A 26,276-nucleotide genomic window follows, 5' to 3' on the forward strand; every position below is an offset into this window, starting at 1 on the left:
CAGCTCTGATATCATGCACTAGAGGGCGCTGTATTCTAGTTCTTCCTAGGAAAGATGTTCTTCCTCTGGAGTTGGCGTTTCTATAAAACGCCTGGCAGGTGGAAGGTAGTGCACTATGCTGCTCTGGACGTTCTCCCTCCCTACTCCAGACAATCAGCTTGGTTTTGCAAGTACTAGTCATATTTAACTGTGTTTCACCTCCTAAGCACCAGTCCAGAATGTTGATTGTTTGGAAGGCTGAGCACAAACTTCATTGGTCAGATAGTTAGAGCGTTTTCAACTGCTGTCCGAGCCTACAGCACTTCCTCTATATCTGCAGCAGGAGCCTGACGATTGTCCATTGAAAGCAAATGCAAGCCCTCAAAACAGTACAAAGTTATTCGACACCAATGAGCACTACAGAAGGTCATCAAATTGGTGATACATATCATATATTTTTTAATCAGTATTAAATTGGGGGCAGGTGGCTTGAGACTGGGTTTTTCTTTGTAGCTTTGGAGCCTGTCCTGGAACTTGCTCTGTAGACCAAGCTGGCTCAAACTCAGAGCTCCTTCTGCTTCTGCTTCCCATGTACTTGGATTAAAGTCATGCACCACCACTTTCTGGCAAAACTTAAATCTCTGGGTTTTTTTTTTGTTTGTTTGTTTGTTTGTTTTGTTTTGTTGGTTATTTTGTTTTCGACTTATTTAATAGTGTTCTGCATGCAGACCAGAAGAGGGCACCAGATCACATTAGAGATGATTGTGAGCCCTCATGTGGTTGCTGAGAATTGACCTCCGGAAGAGCAGCCAGTGCTCTTAACCTCTGAGCCATCTCTCCAGCCCCTAAAACCTAAATTATAATGTGCTGGTCTTGTGTAGATATTATGACGTGGTAGATGCTGACAGGAACCTGAATGGGTCCTTAAATGACTGGGAAACATCACTAACTCCTCCAGACACCTACATACATGCATGTCCAGTTGCCTCTATGACACACTATTATTTCACAGGAAATACTCATGTGTCACCCTTGTCTGCACAACGGTGCCACTGCGGTGACTGGAACGTGTGTGACTCGCTCTTCCTAACCCTGTGGTAATTAGGTTTTTATTTATTTTCTTCCTCCCTTCCTCCTCCTCTCCTTCCTTTCTTCCTTAATTTTATAACCTATATGTGTTCTTGGAAATTATGTTATTTTATTTGTTTCGACATTATAAAAAGAGTGTTCCGCTTTTTGTAAATTTTTCACTTTCCTTGAATTACTGATTACTTCTGTCATTTGTATATCTTGTAATATTCGACTGTGTGTTATTGATGATGACTTCTGTATGATATTTGGCTCTGTAATTATGACCTGGTCTTTAAAATCTGTTGCTGTTAACGGACATTTGAGTTGTCCCTGGTTTTACTATGACAAGTAGTGTTGTCGTGGGCATCATTATGCTTCGGAATACAAACGGAGTCATTGCTCCAGTAATAAAGGCCAATTCGTTGTCTTTTTCCTTGAAAAACCTATAAGTAAGGATGGAACCATCCTACATTTCAAAAGGACGGAAGCAAAATTTCGTGAGTGAAATTTCCAGACGATTGCTCCAGTTTAGTCATTCCTTCCTGACCTGTTTAGAGCCAGAATTTTTCTGTCTTTGCACATCTACTTGGTTTTGTTTTTCCCTCGTACTTGCTGTCAGCAGCTTTAAGGAGTGATGTATAATATGTTGGGCATTATATGTATAATGATGTCTGGCGTTGCTGGATGAGGCCGCCTGACCTCGATCCTCAGACACCTCAGCTAAGAGTAGTTCTCATTCTCATCCTCACACGCCCTGTGTGTACGCAGCCTCACTGAGGTCTAGAATGTGCTGTCTTCTAGAGGAGGCCACCATCACTTCCCAGGAAGCCTGTTCCTTTTGTGGAGCATGAAGGGTTACCGATAGAAAGACCAGCGACCTTCACCCTGTGACCAGCTGTCCCTCCAGCTAGCCTGACAAAGGTAAGTGCGTAGCTGAGATCCCATCGCCTTAGCATAAGAGGTTCATTAAGGGCATGTGTCACGCCTGCCTGAGAGCACCTCTTCATCCTTGGGTCATGGAAAGACCTTCAAGCTCTTTGTCCCTCTTAGGCAGAGAAGCAGCTAGTTCAGAGGTCTCAGAAATACAGTCTGAGTTCCTTGCTCGTGCTCTCTCTCCTTCTGCTTCTGATTTGGACCTTGAGATTTCTGTCCGGTGCTCCAATGTGGGTCTCTGTCTCTGTCTCCTTTCATCTCCTGATGAAGGTTAATATTCAGGAGGATGCCTATATGTTTTTCTTTGGGTTCTCCTTATTTAGCTTCTTAGGATCACTAACTATAGGCTCAATGTCCTTTGTTTATGGCTAGAAACCAAATATGAGTGAGTACATCCCATGCTCCTCTTTTTGGGTCTGGCTTACCTCACTCAGGATAGTGTTTTCTATTTCCATCCATTTGCATGCAAAATTCAAGAAGCCCTTGTTTTTTGGTGGCGGGGAAGAGACAGAAATCTTTAATAAATAAATTAATTAAAAAAAAGAAAGAAATACAGTCTGGACATGTTGGGATTCATTTGTTTATTTCTGTCATCAGGACTTAAAAACCTAAAATACAAAAGCACCCTGGTCCTCTGGGTGTCAGGAAGGTCAGGGTGACGATGGGTTGGGGTTTGCACTGATCGTGTTTCTGTTGGAACACACGTTTCTTCAGGGCAGACGTGTCCACGCTCCACTCTGGACAGGATCTGGTGGTGTCTGCGCTCACAGGTATGCCGTGGGGTCGCTGGAGTCACAGTTTTCAATGTGTACGTGCGACTGGATGCCGGGGTAAACTTTCTGCAAGGGCAGCAGGGTGCCCAACTTCTCTCCCTTCTTGACAGAACCTTTATACTTAATTGGTTTAATGTAGAAAATTTTGACACAGAAACCTGAAAGAAATGGAGATGTTATTTGGAGTTCTGTAGCCTTGAATCAGAAATTTAAAACACAGGGCTGGAGAGATAAGTTAGTTGGTAAAGAGTTTGCCTTGCAGGTGGGTACCAGGGCTTTATCCCTATAACCCAGGGAAAAGCTGAGAGTTGGGGCATGTTCTTGTGATCTCTGCCCTGGGGAGGTGGAAACAGATGTGTTCCTGATGTTGGGGTCCCAGCCAGCCTAGCCATCCGGCCAAGCATCGGGCCAATGAGATACCATGTTCCAAAATACAAAGCACCTGAGGAATGACAACTGAGGATGACCTCTGGCCTTCACACACACCACACACACACACACAGAGACAGACATACAGAGACATGCGCATGTGCACTTGCAAAACATGTATACGCACACATTTAACATATAAAAACAGCCGTGGAAGTTTTTGTGGCACCTCCCTGCAGCCCGCCATGTCTTTATGAGTCTGAGTGTTTCTTTCCCAGCCGCAGCTGTCAAAAACTCATTGCAGCGAGTGATGAATGAGACCTTTGTGCTTTCTCCGAGGAGCTCATGGCCACAGAAGTGCCGCTGATGCTCCGGGTGAAGAGTGGAGGGTTATATGGTCCGAATCTGTGGCAGGAAAGGCAAACAGGTTTTCCATGAAGCAAGGTGTCTTGTTCCATGGCAGAGTGCACCTGGCATCCTTATTAGAGATGAAGGAGAACTGAGGCGAAAGATGCCAGGCTGTTCAGGGATGCACTGTGGATGCCATTCTGGATGCTTTCAACTTCCTTTATTGAAGAAGAGGAAAGAAAGATACTCCTGGACTAACAGATACTTCTGTACCTCAGTGTTGGAGCCGACAAAGCTGGCAGAATCTGGAAACTTTTCGGTTCTCTAAAGAAGATGGTGTTCACCAATATGCTGTCAGAGAGCCCTTAAAGAAGGTAAGAAACCCAGGACCAAAGCTCCAAAGATGCAGGGTCTTGTTACCCAGCGTGTCCTGCATCACAAATGCCAATGTATTGCTCTGAAGAAACAGCACGCTAAGACAAGGAGGAGGCTGCAGAAAGTGCTAAGCTTATGGCTAAGAGAATGAAGGAAGCCAAGAAAAAACACAGGGAACAGACTGCCAAGAGACGTAGGCTGTCCTTACTGTGAGTGTCTACTTCAAAGTCCAGTCGAACCTAAGTCTTTAATAGTGACACAGAATGATCAGACGGGGGCGGGGGGCAAGGGGGTTGGGGCGAAAGTTGACAAAAACCAGAGGAAGCAGAACTGAATAAACAGGAAGACAGAATCCTAGTTTAATACAAGATGACAGAGAGTGGATTCTAATGAAATATTGGAGAATAGAAGAGTAGCAGAAAAACTTAGAGAGTAGAAAACTGACCCAGAGTAATGTTATGTCCAAGACAACATATATAAATGTGATATAGATACATATATTTATTCTAACAAAACTACTAGTCCTAAAAATGAAAAGTGGAAACAAAAAAGGATACTTTTCTAAATATATGTGTGTATATATGTATATATAGTATATATTCTAAATAGATGTATATATTATATAAATATATGTAGATGTGTGTATATATTCTAAATATATGTGTTTAGAAAAATATTTATACATATAGACATATATTCTAAATATAATTCCACGTAAAAACATAGTATAATGTAATAATTATAAAATGGCAAGATGGTGTTGGGATCAGATATGAATTGTCTGTAAATGGGAATGAGCTTGTCTTCTTTCAACTCTTTCCCAAGGGTACAAATGAACTCCAGTTTTATGCTGCGTAGAATAACACACAGTGACTTAAGTGGCCTAAAATAAGACTCGAACAAAGATTCACCAAGGAAATGGAGGCAGCAGAAAATAAGAACCCTGTGACCAGAGTACAGAACACAGCCCCAAACACACTGAAACAGACACAGAGCCAGGTTTAGCGCTAATTGCCAGTTCTGAGGAAGATGGAGCCCGTAAACTATCCATGCTCTAAATAACACAGGGTCGGGCAGAAAACAAAGCCTTGGCATTGTACTGTGCAGTATAGTAACTGCAGCTCAACAAGGCAAGCACTTAGTATGAGCCAATGTGAATTTTTATTTGCTTCACAATCAATACACAATACATTTTAAGCAATCAGCATAAAATGAAAAAAAGTACTTCAAGTAATCAGAGAGTACAGAGTGGTCATTGAAGGGCTGTTGGCTTAAAGACACCATTACACACATACACACATACACACCCCCAAAGCCCCAGTACAAACTGGCATCTGGTTATGCAATTTATTATTTGAAAAAGAATGGTATAATAGAACCCAGTCCCTCCCTCATATCTTACACAAGCCCACTGGAGACTGACTAGATCAAAATATGAGGCGAACATAGTAAGTTTCAGTGCTGGCAGATGTGTCTACACAGGTCAAAATAAGTGAAATAAATTACTAGATTTGACCACACGAAAACAATTTCTGTGTGTTAAGGAAGTGGCGCCCTGCAGAGTGGAGAAGTGTGTGCTTGTGCACACCTGGCAGAGGGCACCCATCAGGAAACATAAAGAGCTCCTATGTATCAGTAAGTGCATATTCCAGTAGGAATTTGGCAAAGTATTTAGATAAACACATCACAAAAGATTGTTATCCATGCTATCAAAATATATGGAAAGGTGCCAATGTCTTTGCCATGGGGGAAAAGCAAATTAAAACCATGGTGATAGGCTCCACACCCAGGCCCAGCAGCAGGGAAGCCTGACGCGTGCGTGGAGCAACTGGAGCTCCCAAGCTCTTGGCAGGGATGCAAACCACAACAGCCACTTGAGAAAACAGCATAGCAGCATCTCCTGCAGCTGAAAATACGCCCTAGGTGTGACACAGCACACTGCCAAGTGCTAAGTGTGCTGGCCACATAGCAGTCTGGAACCAGGGTAGCCAGGGCTGGTTGGAGGCACTGGGACCACTTGAAGATGAACTCCAGGACACAGGTGCATTGTCAGCTGACCCAGTGACCCCCTAGTCTAAATGGAAGAGGGTTTTTTTTTTTTTCTCACTGGTGGTTTGAAAGAGAATGGCCTCTATAGGCTCATATATTTGAATACTTGGTCCTCAGTTGGAACTGTCTGGGAAGGGTTAGGAGGTGTGGCCTTGTTGGAGGAGGTATGTCACTGGGGGTGGACTTTTTGAAGTTTCAAAGGCCCATTCTATTCCCAGTTAGCATCTCCTCCCTTCTTCTTTCCCTCCCTCCCTCCTTCCCTCCCTCCCTCCCTCCCTTCGTGTGTGTGTGTGTGTGTGTGTGTGTGTCACTGGCCTGTAACTCACCCAGTACGCTAGGCTGGTTGGTCAGCAAGTCCCAGGGAGCCTCTGAGTCGACTTCCCCAGTTCTGGGTTTCACCACCATGTTGGGTTTTGCCGTAGGTTCTGGAGATGGCTCTCAGGCCATCATGCTTGTGAGGCAAGCGTTTTACAGAGCAGGCTCTCTCCCCAACCCTGATCGTGTACCTCTTAATGAGCACGTGTGTTTGTCTCTGTGGTAGGGTGAGGGTTAATCTTTGCTGTCTGCCTGGATTTAGGGTCCTTAGAAGACCCTCGGTCGAAGGATTTCCACAGAGGTTCCACCAAGGAGGAAAGCCCCCATCTTAACCCGAGTGGCACCATGGGCTAGGGGCCTAGCTGAAGAAGCGCTGGAAGGGAAGGCAATATGAACAGTGGGATGTGTAAATAAAAGAATGACCATGAGCCTTTGGGGATTTTATCCTTGGCTCCCTGGTCCACTGCCGTCATCGGGAAGGTTTTCTCTTTTTTAGTAAGCTGTATGTTTTCATTTCTAAAGAAAAAGAATGAGCATTATATGAACATGCGAATTTCACAGCCATGACAGCTTCTTCAAGAAACAGTGCAGACGGCTTAATTCCACCGATCCTTCCCAACAGGCCAGACTAATGTGCGGCACAGGGGTCTCTGGGAGGTTGGTCATGCATGCTGTCCTGCTGCGCAGTGTGTTCACTTGTGACAGCTTATGAGAGCCCGCTTTTGCACCATGCACAGTTTTGTGTCCATATCACACCTGAATAGAATTCAAACGAATAACAGCAAATCCAGTCCCTGGGGACCTGCTTTACTGAGCAGAGAGGCGTTTGGAAAAAGCTCACGTTCAGTTGCTGCGGAAGTGCTAACGTTCGTGAATTGCAAGGTTCTGGTAAATGAAAGTATGTGTCTGCCACGGCTATCAGTTTTGTTCAGACATTCTTCTAAGCACAGCCACCTGGGCTACAGAGGGACCAGCTTGGTCAGCTATGGAGTTTTGCACACAAACAGGTTTCAGGGAATCATTAGGCACCCTCTGTTTCTTGGGGTTTTGTTTGTTTGTTTGTTTGTTTTGTTTTGTTTTGTTATTGTTGTTTTGGCTTGGTTTGTCCTATATGTTCTGAATCTTATCATCATGAAAGAAACATGAAACTTCTGTGTCTGGAACCTGCACTAAGTACATCAGCATCGCACCAGACGGTGTCCCAGATCTCTCCTCTTACCTCTTCCAGACAGGCGAAGGCCATTGTTGATGGCGTTTTTGTTTCTGTAGGGTTTCTCCTGGCCCACTATCATTCCAGTGAATGGTGCATATACAACAGATCCATCCGAGCACAGGACATCCACACCTGGGTGATGCCTGTTGGTTCTAGAATATAAATAAGAACCATCAGACTGAGGGGCTATCTCGGGGAAACGGCCAGAAGACATTGTAGTGCCTGGGATAGTTTACTCTGTTTAGCCCGATTTTAACCTCTCTGCTCTGCTCGTGAGTACTAATGGCCATATTGGAAAGATTAAATAATTTAAAATCGTATTTCCTTCATAGTAAGCCTTAAGTATTATTATAGGATATCTTGAAAAAAATTGAGACAGGGTGTACATGTACATTTTATTGTCATCTGAATCTTGACCCCTTTAAGGCCTTTTATTTTTTAGCACTGGGAATCAAACCCAGGGCCTCGTGGATATGAGGCAAATGCTGTACCACTGAGCTACACACCCAAAGCCAATTTAAAAGAATTGCTGTTTTAGGGAACCTATTGCATAGCTATCATGTGTTCCCTGGGTTTTATTTCTTTTCTCATAGTAAAAGTAGTTATAAACTCCATTTGATGAAAGTATTGTTTTAACACAGTGAGGGCTACCTCCCAGCCTTGTCAAACTACGTGGAGCCCAAACAAGCTCATTCCAAATAGCAAGGCATCTTGAGTTTGTCTCTATGACCGGGCAGTTCTGGCTTGCCACTGCTTTAACTGCCTATTCTTCCCAGACTTTCGACTGAACAATCAGATTCACAAGGATGGGACCCTTAGAATTGTGTAGAAGGCAATATTGATCAGGTTCTATGGGAAGAGTCTAGAAGTTACTGTGTAAATTAAAGGTACAAACTTTTGAGTGCTCGCTCATTTTGAGGTCCCTCTTCCTATTCGCCATCTTTCAGTCCCATCTTGAGTATTTGATGCCTTTGTAGGCAGGACCGTGTGAGAGCTCCCCTGTGATTCGGGCGGAGGTCAGTGCTACAGTTTGATAGAGGGCTGCTTGTCGGCAGCCTGAATGTTTTCGGAACCTCGGGGGTATGACCCTTGTCTAGAAGGGATCAAGAGGTTCTTGCTTGACTAGAGTCAGCCTCTAATGTTAAAATTGCAGAACCTTGGTCAGTAACAGTAGAGTGGATGCAGAAGAACCCAAAGGGCTGAATTCAAGTGTAGCCTTCACCATCTCCAACTCTGTGGGATGATCAATCACTTCAAATACCTTATTATAAAAACAGTGGGGTAGTTTGGTTTTCTTCACGCTGGAAAGCCAGGTGAAGTGAGACGATGTGTGGAGAGGTGGAGAAGGAAAACGTGTTGACCCCCTTCCCTTTCACCCATTTCCTGCTCTGTCTCCAGTGCAGACCCCATCCTAGAAGCAGGGTCTTAGAAGCTGCTCCAAATACAGTCACCGTTGCACAGAGCTCTGGGTTCCTGGCTGTCAGAGGGAGGTCCTTGTGCGCCCTCTAGGAAACAGGACAAAGACGACATGAAAAGCGGATGTCTGTGCCTCCTTGTACCTTTGAGCAGAGTACTGTCCACAGCCATAGCTGTCGCATGTCCGGATCTCATTGGAAGATTTGCTGGCACATATGTTAGCCCATGGTCCTGCCAGGGCTGCAGAGGAGAGAGGTGAGAGCTGTGGGCATCTCCAGCCTGGGTCTCCCTTGTGTGTCTATTCCTCCCTCCTTTGAGGAGTTCATAGGTAAGTTCTTCCTATGGACAACTGATTCAGACATAAAACTTAGCCCCTTTGCTGTATAATTCTGTTCTGTAGCATATAAATGTGTATATATAATCACTCATTTCTTTATCTCACTGTTCCAAATCATTCATGAATACACGGTATAAACTGTGCTTTTAGATTTTCCTTTGCGTATGACCAGACCTGGGAGCCACTGTGGCTAAACAAAGGTAAACAGCATAGCTTTAAAAAAGAAACAACTTTAGGAGTTGTACAGTAACTTTGAAATGTTGCTTTATAATCGGGTCTAAGAATGGCATCCAGGCAAAAGTTTGACTCTCAGGCATGGTGTATTCTATCTAACTTGCCAACTTCACGCAGCACGACCTCAATCTCAGATTTACAGACTTGGAAGTAGGATTTGAGACATAATCTAAAGTGCTAAGCCACAGTTAGTAAGGTCAGAAGGAGGCTGGGAAGGGAGTGGAGATGATTACATGAAGGTTACAAGGAGTAAGCACAGTGAGAGGCAGCTGCAGTCTGTAAATGCAACTCACCCCTTTAATATTACAAGTAATATCAATTGAATTCCCTTATTCTCGATGTTAATATTCACAGAGGTACAGTTAGCAATCTTAGCCTCTCACTTTGAAGCAAAATTTGGTGGTTGGTTGTATTAAAGGACATTTTATTCTTCCTGGCAGTATATATGCTGTGAAGAAGAGCTGCAGAATATGGTTGGTAAGTATATTTTCTACTGTAACTTAAACTATGAGTCTCAAAAGGCTTCTACTGTGTGTCCAAGCTTCCAATGAATCCTTGATCCAATTCTAACAGCATGGCTCTAGAACCAGCGTTTTTCCTGGACAGCTGAAGCATCTCGTGGACAGATTATCATTAATCTGTTCAGTTTACTTGCCTACCATGAGCATCAAGAGGACTTTCCCTTCATCCCAATCCAGTCTTGCATCAGGAATTTCCCACCATCAATTCATCCAGCTCTTACTTGAGATTTTTACGTTCTAGGGTTTTGTGGGGGAGAGGGTGAAGTGTTAACAGATTAAGTTCCAGGTCAGGCCAGTGAATGCCTTTAATTCCAGCACCCGGGAGGCAGAGTCCAGCATGGACATCTGCTTGACTTGCATTCAGGAGAGAGAAGAGAGGCTGCTAGTTTGCTCACCCAGAGTATGGGCTACCCTGCTTCTTAGAGTGGGAAGGAGGGGGGGAAGGCACCACAGGGAGACTGAGAACCCCCTCCTCCCCCTGTGCAGGCGGATCTCTGTGAGTTTGAGGCCAGCCTGATCTACAGTGTGAGTTCCGAATAGCCAGGGCTACACGGAGAAATGCTGTCTCAAAAGCCAAATAATTGGAGGCTTGTCTGAAAGCCTTCTTACACATACACATGTTGACATTTCCCTCTCTGAAGAATCAGGACATCTGGAAGAGGTGGTGGAGAAACCCCCACAGCCCCACCCACTGCATTATTTTCTAACCTACTGCAACCTTAATTATTAATATCAAATTTTATGTTGCAAGTTTGTTATCATAGACTTTTAAGATCGGAGCAAATCAGGTATATACTTTTCATTAACCAGGATTCAACTGTACTTTCAACTTACCCGTGGAAATCAAGGCAGCTGCAACGAGGACTGTTGTGGAAAACATCTGGCTTTTGCTTCCTGTCTCTTCCTCTAATTAGAATTGCTCCGTGCACACACTGTTCAAGCTTGAGTTAATATTCTCTGGTAAGTTAGGTTCAGAACCCTGTATTTCTCCTGGATTCAGAACGAGACACGGAAAGCACACCGAGGCAAGTTAAACTGTAGCACGCTGTGGAGAGCGGTCCGATTGCGCGAGACCTCTGTGAGAACCTTTGATCTGGGGAAGCAGCCAGTGCTACCGGGAATCCCGACTACATATTAACAGGAGTGACAACACTGGATGCAGACTGGTGTCCTTTGACTGGGGCTGGAGGGAGCATGTGCGGGTCGATGGTGGTGTGGCTCTTACTGTCTGCTGGAGACCTTTCCCTCCCTGGATAGTGCGTGTTTCAGTGGAGAACTGACTGGTCATGATGGGGATGCTCCCTACTGTCAGCATATCTCTAGTCTATTGTCCGCTCAGTTACATTTCATATACAAGACATTTTAGCTAATTTTAACATAATTCTGTTTCTTTCTTTTTCTATCTTTGTGTGTGTGTGTGTGTGTGTGTGTGTGTGTGTGTGTGTGTTTTGTTTTTCAAGACAAGGTTTCTCTGTAGCTTTGGTGCCTGTCCTGGAACTCATTCTGTAGACCAGGCTGGCTTCGAACTCACAGAGATCTGCCTGTCTCTGCTTCCTGAATGCTAGGATTAAATGTGTACGCCGCCATTGCTTGGCTGTTTATTTCTTTTGACCTTGTAATTTAAATGTTTGTGATAGTGGAAATTAATATTTAAATCATCCGCCATTAGGGAAATATATATTTAAACTAGGATATCAGTCATTTGATGGAGGATAAGAGCTTAAATGAAGACTCTCTCTATCCCTATCTATCTACACACACACACACACACACACACACACACACACACACACACACATATATGGAGAGAGAGAGAGAATAGGCAGAGTGGAGCAGATGCTGGCGCTGAGGAAACATATGCAAATAGAAATGGGTTAATTTAAGATGTAAGAGCTAGCTAGAAATACACCTGAGCCATCAGCCAAACAGTCTTGTAATTAATATAATTAATATATATATGTTCAGAGTTCCCGTCTGGCTTTACTCTGCTAAACTATTGACCGAAACAGCTTTATTCATCAAGCAATAAAAGCAACACACATACAGAAGGACTTCTCAAGAAGCAGACCTAAATACATGTAGAATGCAGTACACGATAGACATATCTCCTCTGACCATCAGGGGAAAGGCATAGCAGAATGGGGACATCTGGAAGGAGATAAAAGCTTGATCTGAACATCAAAGTTTACTCTCCCTTACCCTGCAAAGAGGTCAAAGGGGAGAGTATAAATCATGAAATTCACAAGGTTTTTGTTTTTTTGTTTTTCTTTGTTTTGTTTTCTCAAGACAGGGTTTCTCTGTGCAATGGCCATAACTGTCCTGGAACTTGCTCTGTAAACCAGGCTGGCCTCAAATTCACAGACATCTTCCTGCCTCTGCCTCCCGAGTGCTGGAATTAAAGGTGTGTGCTACCACATCACCGCTCGGCCACATAGGATTTTTATCTGTTTTGGAATAGATTAGACCTCTCAATGTCCAAAACACAGACTGAAGGAACCAGTCCCTGATGAGTTGTTGCAGCAGTATAAAACCTCAGTAAGCAGAGTGCTTGCCAAGGGCTCACCATTCTCATACAGTAGATGTGGGGTATAAGCCTTTGATTTCAGTACTCAGAGACAGAACCAGGAGGATCGAAAGTTCAAGGTTATCCATCTACCAATAGCCTAAGAGGTCTTTTTCTATATAAAATAAGATGTTTACTTTTTAAAACTTTATTAAATTTGCTCTTTGACAATTCCAAGCCTGTATGCAGTGCATCCCTATTGCTGTCACCTCCATGAGCTGACAGTTCTTACGAGGACCGCCTTGTACACAGAATAGGGAAAGGAACAGAAGGCATCAACCAACTTTCACAGCAGAATAACTACGAGTCACCAATCAGTGGTGTGCATGAGCTGTGTTGCCCTCACACAAGGTTACAAAACAGGAGAAAAATGTCACCTGTCAGAGCTAGGCTATGCGGACACCTGAACACTCACTGCAGATGATGACAGTTTAACCTTTTCAGAGGACAATTTAGCAACACCTCTCACATTTTCAAATGCCCAAGACCTTTGTCCCAGCAATTTTATTGCCTTTCTACCTGTGGCTCTTTCTTTGATTTTCCTGCCTTCCTTATTAACCTTTTTCCAACCCATCTTTCTTTCTGAGAGTGGAACAACTCTCCAAACTGAAGAAGAGATGATAGGACTCCGTCTTGAAACCCTTGATAAACTTTGGTCCACACAAGCATGGGAGATGTGAAACGGTTGGGGAAAGTGACTGGGACAGGGCAGGCTCCGATGTCTTCACAGCGTCACCACTGCAGAAAGAGCAGAGGGAAGGAAGCATTGGTGCCCCCTGGTAATTATCTGCAAACGCAAAGCCAATGAAGAACTTTAACTCCACTGTCCAGTGTAGGGAAGCTGTAGCCTGGATCAGACGTAAAAGGATAGAACAGTGATGCAGTCATTCAACTTCCTGGAAGCTGTCCCCATGAAGAACGTCACGGCCCTGAGCAGCAAAGGCAGTGGGTGGATCAGAGATTAAAGAAAAGAGAGGTGGGGCAAGGATAGAACCACTGCCCGTCTTAACACTTGGGTCCTGGTGGGAGTTATTGCTTGTGTAAAAGGAATCCTTTGTGGATTTTACAGTCTTTCTCTTTTCAAAATACAAGGAAATAGATATGACTCTCAAAACATAGTATGCCTCTGATTGGCTTCAAATGCCATGGGTTTGAAGAGTGGGTATGTACATTAAACATGACGTCACAAACTAATAGTTATTGAAGGGGGGTAATTTGTAATGGCCAAAAGACTCCAGTGACAACTGGCACAAAACCAAGCCCAGCTACTCCATCCCACTGAGCTCAAGGGCAATCTAGGAAGACTCCACAGCTGCTCTTTAAATCCAACCTTTCCAACTGAAGATCCTCTTTTTTCAAAACCTTGCCTGTGTGTTAATTTGTAGAATCAGACCATTTTGAGCCCATGCTTCCAGAATGTCCTGAATTCCAGGCAGCAGACAGTTCTCTCTGTCCACATTCACGGTCCCCGCAGACACTCTTCCACTCAGCTTCCTTGCTGTGGGTGCTTTGATCACAGAAAGCAAATAGCTGCTTGCCACCTAGGGAAGCCCAGACTTAGATTACCCAAGCCACCACACTTTGAACCCAGAGATTGCACCACACACAGACCTGCCGCTGTTGCCAGCGGTTACAACACACACATTCTTGGCACCATTGCTGGTTGACTCAGAGAGGCTGAGCATCTTAAAGCAAAGAGTCACCCCACCGTGTCAAGGGAAGAAGTGATGCTGGGCTGCCCAGGGATTAAAATACCCATCTAACTACTGACATCTCCTAAAAAAGGAAACTTTCAGCAAGAGCATCTTTCAGAGATGACGATACTACTTCAGCATTCAGCAGCCCAATCCATCTTGCGCCGGCTCCGTGTGTGGAGCAGCAGAGAGGCAAGCAGACCTGGCAAAGATGGGCAGGTAACTGAGAGAGTGCAGCTCAGAGGAGAGAATGAGGATGAGTGAGAACCCAGGGGTGGGATGGGTGGGAGAAGCCGGAACAACCTGTAGCAAGCTCAGCCTATGACTTATTCCAGGGCTGGGGATCCAGCTCACTTCCTTGCTGGCCTGTTTGCAAAGCTGACATTTCTGAAGTTCATCTTCTTCCAGGGGGTTGCGGCCTTCCCCTGGGGAACATTTCTGATGGAGACAGACAGAGCGTAAACAGTTCATCACTGGACATTCACAAACATTCATGCCATGACTGGGCATGTCCCATGGCGTGTGTTGTCTTCTAGGTTCACTGTGAGCATGTTTTATGAGAAGATAGAAAGTTGAGAAAATGCCATTGTTTGCTAGATTATGGCTATCAAGTTGAGAAACTTAATTAGACCTGGTCCCCTAAAGGGTGGTGTGACTATACATGGGTTGCCTGACTTAAAGCAAGTCTCAGCCAGGCTGCTGTGGGGAGGTACGAGCTTCCAGGGAGAATGCTGTCTTTCTGGCCTAGAGGGATCTCTAAGAGATAGAAAACGGGGTGGAGATGGAAGGGGGGGGGGATAAACAGATTTTAAAGAATTTGTCCAGGCAATTGAGGAGGCAAGCAGGGTAGGCAGGCTGGGGAGCTGGAAAAGCTGACCCTGCAGTGTGAAGTCCAAACGCACTCAGGAGACAGAATTAAAGCCTTCAGCTGATTGGGTGAGCCATACCCTGTTTTTAAAGAGAATTCTAGTGATTTAAATGTTACTCTGGGGCAGGAGAGATGGCTCAGTGGTATGCCAAACCTGACGTCGTGAGTTCAGTCCCTAAGACTCCCATGGTGAAAGGAGAGGACAGACTCCAGGACTCTAGTGGGTTGTCCTTTGACCTCACGCTCACTGTGGCATCTGTCTTCCTGCTCGTGTGTACACTCACATACAAATAGTAGATGTAATAACTTTTAGAACTACGTGTAAATGGTAATCTCTTCAACAAAAAGTAACCTCACAGCCATGTTCCTCCACTGGTATTTGACCTGGAAACCACGAGAAACCTGCGTGAAGTAACAACTACATCACCTGGTACCTTTGCCTCAGGTGAACTAGGCTAGAATAGGAGCCTGCCCTGTGGGCATAACCTTGAGACTCCAAGAAATTTCATTTTGTTGATTTACTGATTGCAGTAATCTCAAGGATACCTGTGGTCTGTCCAGTTTACCATGGGTGATGAAGAAAAGGGGAGAAATAAGACACAAGGAAAAGTGTGAGCCAGGAAAGCAACCCTGAGTCCCACCTTCTGTGGATGGCGGTGTCTTGAGAGTATTTGGCCCCAGTCCTTGTCATTTACCAGCAGGAAGCAATAGGGAAGAGTAGGGCATTTCAGAGCAAAGACGAGAAGGCGGCTGAAGCAGGCAAGGATGATCTTACATGGGAGGACAGAGGAGGCTGTGGTCATCTCAGTCAGACTTTCTCTTGGACTGCCAATCCCCAAATAATGACACAGAGACTTCTTATTAATTATGCAAGCTTGGACCTTAGATTAGGCTTGTCCCAACTAGCTCTTATGACTTAAACTAGCTGGTTTCTATTTATCTACGTTCTGCCTCTTGACTTCTTATCTATCTCCTATTCTGTACATCTGTCTGTATATCTGACTTGTTCCATGTCTTGCTGATGCCTCTTGCACACAAAGATTCTAACTGAGCTCCTCTCTCTGCCAGGAAGTCCTGCCTAACACCTCCTGCCTAGCTATTGGTCAGTCAACTCTTTATTAAACCAATCAGAAGGTGCCTTTCACAGAGTGTGATCAGATACCCCTCAACAGAACAGGGCTCTAGGCCCCTCAACCCCAACACAAGAAGAGGCTCTTGCCACCTATCATGGGAGCACGGAGGAGCGCAGTATGGGTTGGAGGAGAGATATTTCTTCTGTGGCTTTTGAAATAAAAATTGCCTATTAAGCAATTAGTGTTTTTATTCCTTTGTAGACAAATAACAATTCTTTTGAAACATCTTTTCCCTGTCAAAAGTTCCAGGTTGCTCCTTTTATTCCTCCTCAATTATGTTTTGTTTTTTTTAGGCCGACCTTGCCTTGCTGAGGCAGAGGGATTGCAGTAATTTCTCTGCTGACAGCTCCAGGGAGGAAGTCCTCAGTGGCTCTCAAAGGGAACAAAGCACCTTTTGTTTTACCTTTTGCTGCAGTGAGCTCCTCCACAGCTGAATTCAAACAAGCCACAGCTATTTGACCTTGACCCCTGAAAGCACTCACCAGCCCCTGGCCCAGCACAGTCTCTCTGAATAACAGCCAAATCCCCATCCCAGAGACCCCAGTGAGGTCTGTGGATGATGAAGATATCACCATGTGTGTTTCTTACTGAGCCCAAGCTCGGTATAGCCAGAAGCAAGGAGTGACCTCTTCCATGAGAGCCTGCCAGCAGAGTCAGGGTACCTAGAGGGGAAGCCTGGTCTAAGAAAGGTGTGTGGGGTGGGGGTGGGAGTGTGTGTGAATGTGTGTGTGTCGGGGGGGGGGGGGGGAGTGGCAGGCTAGAGCAGCCCTAATCTTTCAAAAAAAGTAAAAGTAAGTGAGGAAATGACCATGAGCTTGAGATTAAACGGGGTGAGGACTCAAATTCATCTGATAATAGGATTGTCTCACAGTGGGGCCCTAGGAAGGTCTGCGCCCCTCCCCACCAATGTCTGCCTGCCCAGAAGTAACAAGCAAGGAAGCCAAAGAGCCAAGACACAGGTGGTCAGCTTAGCAAATGCTAAGGCTGGATGTGGAGACGGGAAAACCCAATGAGAACACAGATGACCTCAGAAAGCTCGTCTTCACAAGCCGTGGGCTCAGGACCACCCTGCAGACCTGCAGCCTTCCCGTGTAACGTGTCTTTGCTACACATCCCTTGTGCGTTCTGACCGCCTTGTGCTCTTCTTCCCTTCAACTCAGAGGCCTTTCTATCCTGTTACCATTCACCCCAAGTCCTGTTTGCTCCACGTCATTCTCCTAGCCAGTTACTGGCTTGTCTCTAAACAACCTCAGGACTTCTCTGTGAGGCATTTAAAGTTCCTTCAGGACGATAGCTCTATTTCTTTGTGAAAGTAGACAGCTTGAAGGACGAGACCTGGTCAGCCCCTGCACGTCTGTCCCCAACGTGATCAAATATTTCAGCACAAGTTTATTCTTTTTCCTGTGTGTATGTACATGTGTGAATGCTGGCATGCCCATCTGTGCAAGTGTGCACATGCAGAATCTAGAGACGGATGTGACGTGTCTTCCTCTATTGCTCCCCACATGTATTTTTGACGCAGGGTCTCTCACAGGATCTGGAGTTCATCCTTTGGGCTACCCCAATTGGCCAATAAGGCCCTTGAATCCACACACACCATGTCCCCACCCTCTGGGGTCACAGGCACACACTGCTATGGCTGGTTTGCGATGGTTGCTGGGGACCTAGCTATGCAGGCATTTTTCCTGCTGGTCCATCTCCCAGTCCTCACATTTAACCAGTGGCTTGTTCTGTAAGCAAATCCCATTACTGATGTGCATTCATTTTGAATTTATTGGCAAATTTTGTCAACTTTTTTTGTATTTTGAGTTTTGATATATAGTATCCTCTTAACAGAGCAGTTAAAATATTTGTCAAATAATTCTCACCTACAATATTGTTTGTTTCTATAGATTGAGCAAAATATTCGTGGAAGAGGAGATCCCAAGCATTTATTTGAATGGCCGTTAAATTATGCGCAGCTGAAAGGGGGCTCTCACTTTGCCCAGACATTGTATATTCCCTTAGATTGCTTAGGTTGCACTTACTTGTCGCTACACAAATAAATGAGAGAAAGGCTATGATGAGCAACTAGAGTTTTATATAGAAGCCAGTGTCTCTTGTGGACCAGACTGGGCGCCAAGAAGCTGCCCATGTTGCTTCTCCCTCAGTTTCCCCATCTACTGGTGCACAGTACTTGCGGTGGAATGCCTGCTCCTGCCAACGGCCGCAGTGCGAATCTCCACTAGTGGGCGCCATTGAGCAGACTGCGAACTCTCTCTGTGCTCCTGATCTGTTTACTGTCCTGAAAGTGCACGTTTGGATCTTAACTAACCCGGGGTTGTGAAAGTATCTGGAATAGCTGGATCCACGTCTCGAGGTCCGTGCTGGCCTGACCCTCTGGTTCTGAGTCATACCTACAACGGAAGCTTGCAGTTTGACACCACGGCGTGACGCTGTTGTAAAGGTTTACCCTTTGTGGAAAACGCTGGTCACAGACGGTGCTCTTGTTTCCTTTTAGTAAGGAAATTAACTTATTTCTACACATGGAAGGCAAGTAGCAGCCGCGAGCAGTTTTCACAGACGGCGGATGGAGTGGGGAGACACACATGACTTAAAATGTTTACATTCAGAAGAGAAAGCAAGTTTGGCAATCTTTAATCTTTCTGGAGAATCCTCTCCTTCCACAGGAGAAAGGTAGTGGCTGAGCCACCTAACCCCGTGGTGACTGACTCAGGGCTGGCAGCAGAGACCGCCTAAGGCAGAGGTGGGTCCAAACAAGGCTCCCCAGATGCCCCCACCTCTGGTGGGGAAACGGAACGGCTTACAGCTTGCTCGTTGCTCTTGTGAAAATGCCCTCCATTTTCCTGGACTGGCGTCTCACTCTGAGCCGGGCTCTGGGCTGTCACTACACAGTCTCTATGTGCTAAGGAGCCAGCCCACTGGGACTCAGGTACAGCCAGAGTCCCCAAGAGCCTCGCTGGGCAAGGAGGAGGCCACCTGCACCTTCTGCTGGAGTTCCTCTTTCAGTGGGTGTTGTGGTCTGGATGTGGAAGGGTCCTGAGTGAGAAGCTCCTGCTGCAGGCTCTGGTCCTTTCGCTGTTGCGCTAAGAGGGAAAGCCTGGTGTGGCATTGCGGGCGCCCTTGAGAAGGAGTGTGGGACGCCAGTCTCTTGCCCGTTCTCCCTTTTTTTTCACGTCTCATCTATGAACCGAAGGGCTTTCCTCTCTGTTCCATATCAGGATGCACCGCCTCACTCCAGGCTCAAAAGCAACAAGGTCGGCGGACCAGGAAACGGTGAGCCCCAACAAACCTTTCTCCTTTATAAGCTGATTGTCTCCGGCACTTTCTCACAGAAACAGAAAGCTGACCAAAAAAGTGAAATCGAGCATAGGAACCAGATAGCAGGGGGCCTGGCCTATAGATGGTGACTGGAAATGTTCTCTGTGGGTTTTTGTCAGTGAATACATTCATTTCTTTCAAACTGATATTCAATAGAGAACTCTCTCTAAATGTTCAATTTCACAACAAAGTATTAAAAGTGTACATAGGTATGTGTATCAGTAACTCTCGTTTTGCTTTCTTAATTTTTGTGAGAGGAATGTATAAAATCAAAATTAGATAACTATGAAAAGACCTATGATAGTCTCAAAAAATTAATTTTTCCATGATATTGCTCTTTACCTTTAACTTTAAAGATAAAAAGAAAACCAAACATTGACTGTAGATAAAAGGCCTTATTCTCGTGTTTCTTCTGGTAGCCTTTTTTCTTTTAAGTATTGATGTTGTTCCTGACTGACCAAACGCCCTGTCAGTGTTAATCAGTCGGAGATAATGAGGTGCAATCAATTTTTTCCTTTGCAGGAGTGAATAATGAAGTATTTGACTTCCCGTGTTGGTTCACACGAAAGTGTCACTCATAACTACACCTTAACTCTAGGTCAGGATAACGTGTACCTACAACACGAGTCGTCCAAATCAACATTGACAGCCCCAGCCAAAGGATTCTCCAGGATGAGTTCAACATTCAAAGCTGTGCGTTCAGTCTGGTGCGTTTCAAACCCGAGAGAAGAGCTGAGGATATAAATAGCATGCCCAGTTGGACAACAGCGTTGCCATTGTGATGAGATCATTTCCAGGAAAAGACTAAAATGCAGCAATGGGAATAACATCTGGCCTCCCTACAGTGCCTCTGACTTAGTCCTGGACATCCCACGTGAAACAGTGGCTTCAGCTCCCACACAGCTCACTCATGTTAACGTGAGAGGCAGCAAAGACACGCGGCGCTCGCTCAATTGACCATGCCTCTTCGTTCCTGGCCGTTCTGATTCCACCTCGTCCCAAAGGAACATGGTCTCTGACTTACAGTGTTTTCAACTTCACGATGATACTAAAGCAATATGCGTCCATGGGAAGTCACGTGTCAGTTCTGAATTATGATCCTTTCCTGGGCTAGCACCATGTGGTGTAGTGGTGGGTACTTAATCCCAGCCTTCCATGAATCAGCTGTGATAGAAGCAGAAACAGCATTCACAAGTTTTAGAAAGTCTTTCTTTTACTTTTTAAGGTGTGTATATATGTGTGTGTGCATGTGAGCGTGTGTGTGCGTGCGTGTGCATGTGTGTGTGTGTGTGTGTGTGTGTGTATGTGTGTGTTTGCAAGCACCCATGGGGAACAGAGGAGAGTATCTGATGCCCTTGGAGCTGGAGTTACAGGCAGTTGTAAGTGGACTCATTTGGGTGCTGGGATCCAAACCCCAGTCAGAAGGAAGAACAGTCAGTGCTCCTAACCACTGGGCAATCTTGCCAGTCCCTTATAAAGTGTTTTTAAATGGCATTGTTGAATCCCTAGTCTTTTTTTTTTCCATCCTGTAGCTTCCACTGCTTGAATTCTAGCAGCCATTTTGGACTGGGGTTTTGAAGAAGGAATATCTTGTGGTGTGTGTGTGTGTAAAAGTCTGTGTCTCTAACATCACTGAGGGCTATCCCTGACCCCTGCAATAGAGAACCATAATAGTCTTAGACAGAATACAGAATCCCAAACTATTGTAGGAAACAGTATAAAAACAATTCTGTGAGTGAGATAGAAATTGGTAGCTTGCGGATTCATCAGGAGAGAAAGCTCTCTGTACCTACTGCTTGGTCAAGCTGTGTAAAATTGCCATGTGCATGGAAGTATGTATTCTGTGCAGTTTGGTAAAGCAACACGGCACGTGTGTCCATTGTCTGCTTACTGTGCTGAGGTTTCCTCCGTCTACGCTGCCTTCTTGTGCATTTATTCTGCCGGTTACTGCAACACAGCCGTTGTAGGTCTATGCTCCTTTCTGTGCGGAAAACCTGTTTTGATGCAAGGTCAGACTGGCCTACGTAGTGAGCTCCAGGCCTGGATTTATAAAGGACAGGGCCCTCTCTCAAAAACAAATAAATAGAACAGTCAAGAAGAAAGAAAACTGAGAAAGACTGCAAAGGTGAACAAAATGTCTGTTGTCACAGCAGCTGGATTCGTCTCTGCTACAGTCCAATTCCGCTTTGGCAAGTTTGATGGCTAAAGGCTGTCAAGCCTCAGTTTTCCATCTCCCCTCCTTGCTGGTCCATCTGCATGGGTCCTCCTGCTTGCTGGCCACGGGACGTTCTCGCCTCCTTGCATGAGGGTGCCTCAGCGAGCCCCATCGACTTCACCTTTGTCTTGTCCTTTGTGTCTTCATGAGAAGCCCAGTCACTTTTCTCTTCATTTATTTTGTCTAGCATAAAAATGATTCACTTTTGTCTAATTTTTAGTTACTATATATTTAATTTCTAAAGCTTCCAGCTGGCTATTGGCATGAACACAGACATGTAGCCCAAGACCCAGAGAGAAACCCGCATAGCTGTAGACACAAGGCTGTCACAAACGTGCGTGGGAAACCCCGCAGCCTTTACAGTGGGTGGCGCTGGTGGTAAACAAGCAATAACTAAGAACGGTGAAGAGCGTGTAGTAAATCTCGTGACTTGGACCCACGTGGATCCATTACTCCTCCCTAGAGCTTCCTCGACATTTCTCCCATGAGGTTCCGTCGCGGAACGGCTCTGGCCATTTTTATCTTATGGTGAACCTCCTGTTTATAAACTTTCTGTAGTGGCAGAACATGAGTATGAGGTTTTAATTCCGGAAAGGAACTGTGTTTGCTTTGCCCAGATTCCTCAGCCCCTCTGCAAGCGAGGGAGGGCTGGAAGGGACTTCAGAGACCCAGAGTGACAGCCCTGCCACGGCCTGACTGCTTCTCTATCCGCCTCTGCTGGTGAGCGACCCTGCAGTCTCCACATAGAGCAGAGGCGGCTCTTTCTTCCTGGACTCCAGAAAGAGATCTGCTTGGTTGCTAGAGCTGTAGAACATCTGTTCAGTCCAACCAAGCTACATATCGGAATCGTTTCCATAGAAGCACGGACAGGCACTGTCCTTCCGTGGTCCAGAGTGGTTCCTCTACTAAACTGCATCTCTACCGTAGTATGGAAGCCCCTCTTTCTCAGTCCAGTACCAGTGATGGAGGACCGCCCTACTTCCTCCCTATCTAAGAAACCTAGTTTGAGTGTAATTGGAAAAGATGGGAACTTTCAAGGCAGGAATTTAGGTTCAACGGTATGATCCCATCTGTTAGTGGATACCAGGATCCTCAGCAGGGTTTTCGAGTGTGTTGGGGATGTCGAGGTTCCACCCCCAACAGTGTCTGAGTCAGAGTGTAATAAGTGTTTCTCTGTCCTGCCAGCCAATTTCCAAATAATGACATGGAGACTTATTAATTATGAAAGCTTGGCCTATAGCTTAGGCTTGTTCCTAACCAGCTCTCACAACTTGTTAATCCATTCCTGTTAATCTGCATTCTGCCACTTGGCTCGTGGATGTTACCTCTCCTTGTGCACTGTCTGCTTCTTCTGCATCTGGCTGGCGACTCCCTCATGCCTAGATTCACCCCTCTGACTTCCTCTCTCTTCCCGAAAGTCCCACTTATGCTTCCTGCCTTGCTATTGGCTGTTCAGCTTTTTATTATACCAATCACGGCATTACATCTTTATACAGTATAGAAATTCCCACTCCATTATCTGCGGGAGGTAACCCTAAAGGTACTCAAAGAAATGAAATTTGGTAAAGAGATGTGTTTCATTTTGCAGAGTTTGGAAAATTGAAGTATTTTCAGGACTTCAATGGACAGCTGCTTTGAGTTCTGAAAAGGCCGATTGTGTAATTACACATTTATTAGGAATTATGGCTATTATGGGAATACCTGTTCAAATTAACACTCACAATGCTCCAGCATATGTCTCTAGTAAAATGAAACAGTTTTTTGCGTATTACAAAATAAAGCATATTATAGGTATACTACACAATCCTACAGGACAAGCAGTTACAGAAAGATCTAATTACACTTTAAACAATATGCTTAAAAAAACAGACAGGGGTAATCAAGACCCCTAGAGACAGATTATACAATGCTTTATTAACTTTAATTTTTTAATGATAATGAGAAAGGAACAACAGCTGCAGAGAGACAACAGAGAGAAAAAAAAAACCCTGCTGAATTAAACCAGACGGTATGTTCTAAATATGTACTGACCTCAGAATGGAAACCAGGACATATGTTATGTCAGAGAAGGAGTTTTGCTTCTATTTCCACAGAAGAAAAACTATAAATACCATCAAAATTGATAAAGATTAGATTGGAACAGGAGAGAGCTCTTGATTAGAAGAGGTGATAGTTCATCAGACAGTGTGGCCATTCAATCTAAACTAACTTAGAAGACTAACAAATGCCTTTAGGATATTTTTGTGTACTGATGCAAATTTATGGTTATTTTGTTTTAACATGTTGTATATATGTTTCTACTCTTGTTTAAGATATTGTACCTATGCAGCTCATTTTAAAATGTAAAGTTCTAGTCCTTAAAGAATATTATTACAAACTGTCTAAGATAAGAAATATAGGTTAGTAGTTAGCCATCAATCACAATCAAATTTGTGGCCATGTCAGGTAAGTTTTAAAGGTCAAGCAGGGACATATTTTAGACAGACGGTCTTCAAACACTTCAGAGAGCTACAGAGTTTGGCATTAAAAATGTTTTAATAGAAAAGGTTTTCATGACACATCTGCTCCCAGCAGCACCAATCTACTTCAGAAAGCACGATGGGCACAGATGCTGTGAATGAATGGGAGAAATGAGCAACACTTGCTATTGCCTGTCCTGAAACAAGAATCCTTGTCTGAAGTGTGGTTATCTGCCAGGCAGATTTTGCAGTGAGATATCCTAGAATTTCCCCTTGTGCGTTAGTATAAATCAGGGCTGTTCACAACAACACTGTTGCTAATGTTTCAGCTTGGTAAGCCCCGACTGACTCAGGTCTTGAAGATAGATCTGCTTACATATGCCAGTATTACCCTCAGCCGTTGGCACTTTCTAGGAGGCTGTGGAATGAATGCCGAGCTCTGTGTGCAGCTATGTAAAGGGTAATTCAAGCCCAGGTTCCTCTTTGCACCCTGGTAAGACACCACCCTCTCCTGCTGTCAAAGACAGCGCCGCTGTTGGTGCCTTCTCATTCCAATGGATTAACACTTCCAAAAACAGGCACAGAATGAGTCTTCCCTCCATGAGGTTCTGTCTGCTGGTCACAACAGCAACCAATAGTCCTTCGGATTTTGATTATGTGGGTTCTTTGAGACAAGGTCTCACTGTGTAGTTCCAGGTCAGCATCAAATCTGTTGTAAGATCCAGGCTAGTGTTAAACTAACAAGTGTCCTGGCCCCGCCCCAGGCAGAGCTGGGAGTGTAGATGTGTGTCTCGTGGCTCAGGTTACAGCAATGCTCTTTGTGGCCCTGTGTGGTGTTCGCCTTCATGTCACTGATTATTCCACCCTAGTGCCTGCCACGGCTTTAGGGGACGGGACAGAAGTGACGTGGGTGTCTGAGAAAGACCTCAGAACCATTGGTTGGCATTTGCTTTGCCCTTGTCTGGCTGTCCAGGAATGTCGGATAGTTGGCTCTGGGTGTCTGCAGTAGGAGGAAGCTTGTAATTAAGCCTTTTTGTTTCTGACCTGGACTCAAATCTGGCATGGCCCAATAGTCTTAGCCTGCCAATAGAGCAGTTGGGAATCATCCAAAAACCATTGTTAACTCAAGATGGCAAAGGGAGATATGGAAATGAAGCCACTGTAGCTCTTTCTAGTCCTTGGTCAGAGCATGATTTATCATCTTTAAAGCAAAGTGTGCGGTTGTTTTGAACAGTCCCTTAGAGGTGGAATGTAAAACAGTTAGGGACAGGCTGGCTGCCCATGGGAATGGCTGCAGCGAGGGCATGACTCATCAGATCAGGTGACACCATTGCGATCATGAAGGTATTTATTAAGCGCTCATTGTATGTAGGCTTTGTACCAGCAGCAAGGGTAAGACAGAGAGTCCAAGTCCCTTTCTGTCCTGTGTAAACTGTGTTCCCAGTACGGGCTGTTGCCTCAGTTGCGACAATTCACTCGTGCCTCCTTCCTAATGAGGAGAAGGAACTTGGATCTGCCACAGCAGAATGGCAAGGACCCTGGCCCAGATTCAGGGTCATCAGGTAGGCAGGCCCTGACAGTGTTCATACATCATGATGCAAAGGGGCGGGTTGACCTGGCAGAAGAGGACCACAAAGGGCTTCCAGGGCCACATGAGGGGTTTGGGATTCTGTCCTGGGGTGGGGCGGGGTTGTGCACTGACAGTGTTTGTGCAGAACAAAGCTGTGTCTGCAGCTGCGGTTTAGAAAGGATGTCTTCTGTGCAGTGAGACTAGCAGACTAGAGAAAGTCAGAGACCGGACAGGCAGCCAGGAGGACCTGGTGTCACCGACTCTGGCTTCGCGGTGTCACTGGAGAGCGGGTTGGGCAGTCGCGGCCGCTTTGTCTTTGTTGAGTCACACTCTCCATCACCTTGTCTGTCACAGCCCAGCAAGAAGTGTCTGCTTAGGAAAAGGCACACCCACCATCCTCTACAGTCAGCCAAACACACAAGCAGAGGTATCAGTGGCCCAGTGGGCCACAGCGACTCAGGAGGAGGGACAGGAGTGGGGATAGGTCTCACCCTATCCAGCACGGGTGTGAAAGGAACAT

General features: G+C 45.3%; 1 protein-coding gene and 1 long non-coding RNA gene across 2 annotated transcripts; one reads left to right on the top strand and one right to left on the bottom strand.

Annotated features, from left to right (window-relative positions):
• Positions 1-2,549: 2,549 nt before the first annotated feature.
• LOC121444932 (leukocyte cell-derived chemotaxin-2-like) lies at positions 2,550-10,991 on the bottom strand. The gene is made up of 4 exons (XM_041646879.1): positions 10,768-10,991; positions 8,985-9,081; positions 7,432-7,577; positions 2,550-2,914 (listed from the first exon to the last, which is right to left on the bottom strand). Exons 1-4 carry the CDS (start codon positions 10,811-10,813, stop codon positions 2,748-2,750), a joined length of 456 nt encoding a protein of 151 aa, XP_041502813.1. The 5' UTR covers positions 10,814-10,991; the 3' UTR covers positions 2,550-2,747.
• LOC121444934 lies at positions 8,878-10,887 on the top strand. Its single transcript, XR_005973841.1, has 3 exons — positions 8,878-9,096; positions 9,853-9,889; positions 10,744-10,887. It is a non-coding gene; the product is annotated as an uncharacterized LOC121444934 (long non-coding RNA).
• Positions 10,992-26,276: the final 15,285 nt, after the last annotated feature.

The sequence above is a fragment of the Microtus oregoni genome, unplaced genomic scaffold (assembly GCF_018167655.1).
Source record: "Microtus oregoni isolate MIOR12 unplaced genomic scaffold, Mior012 000148F_ref0000004, whole genome shotgun sequence".
NCBI lineage: Eukaryota > Metazoa > Chordata > Mammalia > Rodentia > Cricetidae > Microtus > Microtus oregoni.

What these genes read in the sequence shown, in the direction of transcription:
- LOC121444932 (XM_041646879.1), bottom strand. Translation starts at nt 10,813, where the DNA reads ATGTTTTCCACAACAGTCCTCGTTGCAGCTGCCTTGATTTCCACGG. An exon ending in GGACAGTACTCTGCTCAAAG is followed by an intron (nt 7,578 to 8,984) that starts GTACAAGGAGGC and finishes TTTATATTCTAG; the next exon opens with AACCAACAGGCATCACCCAG. An exon ending in CCTTCGCCTGTCTGGAAGAG is followed by an intron (nt 2,915 to 7,431) that starts GTAAGAGGAGAG and finishes CATTTCTTTCAG; the next exon opens with GTTTCTGTGTCAAAATTTTC.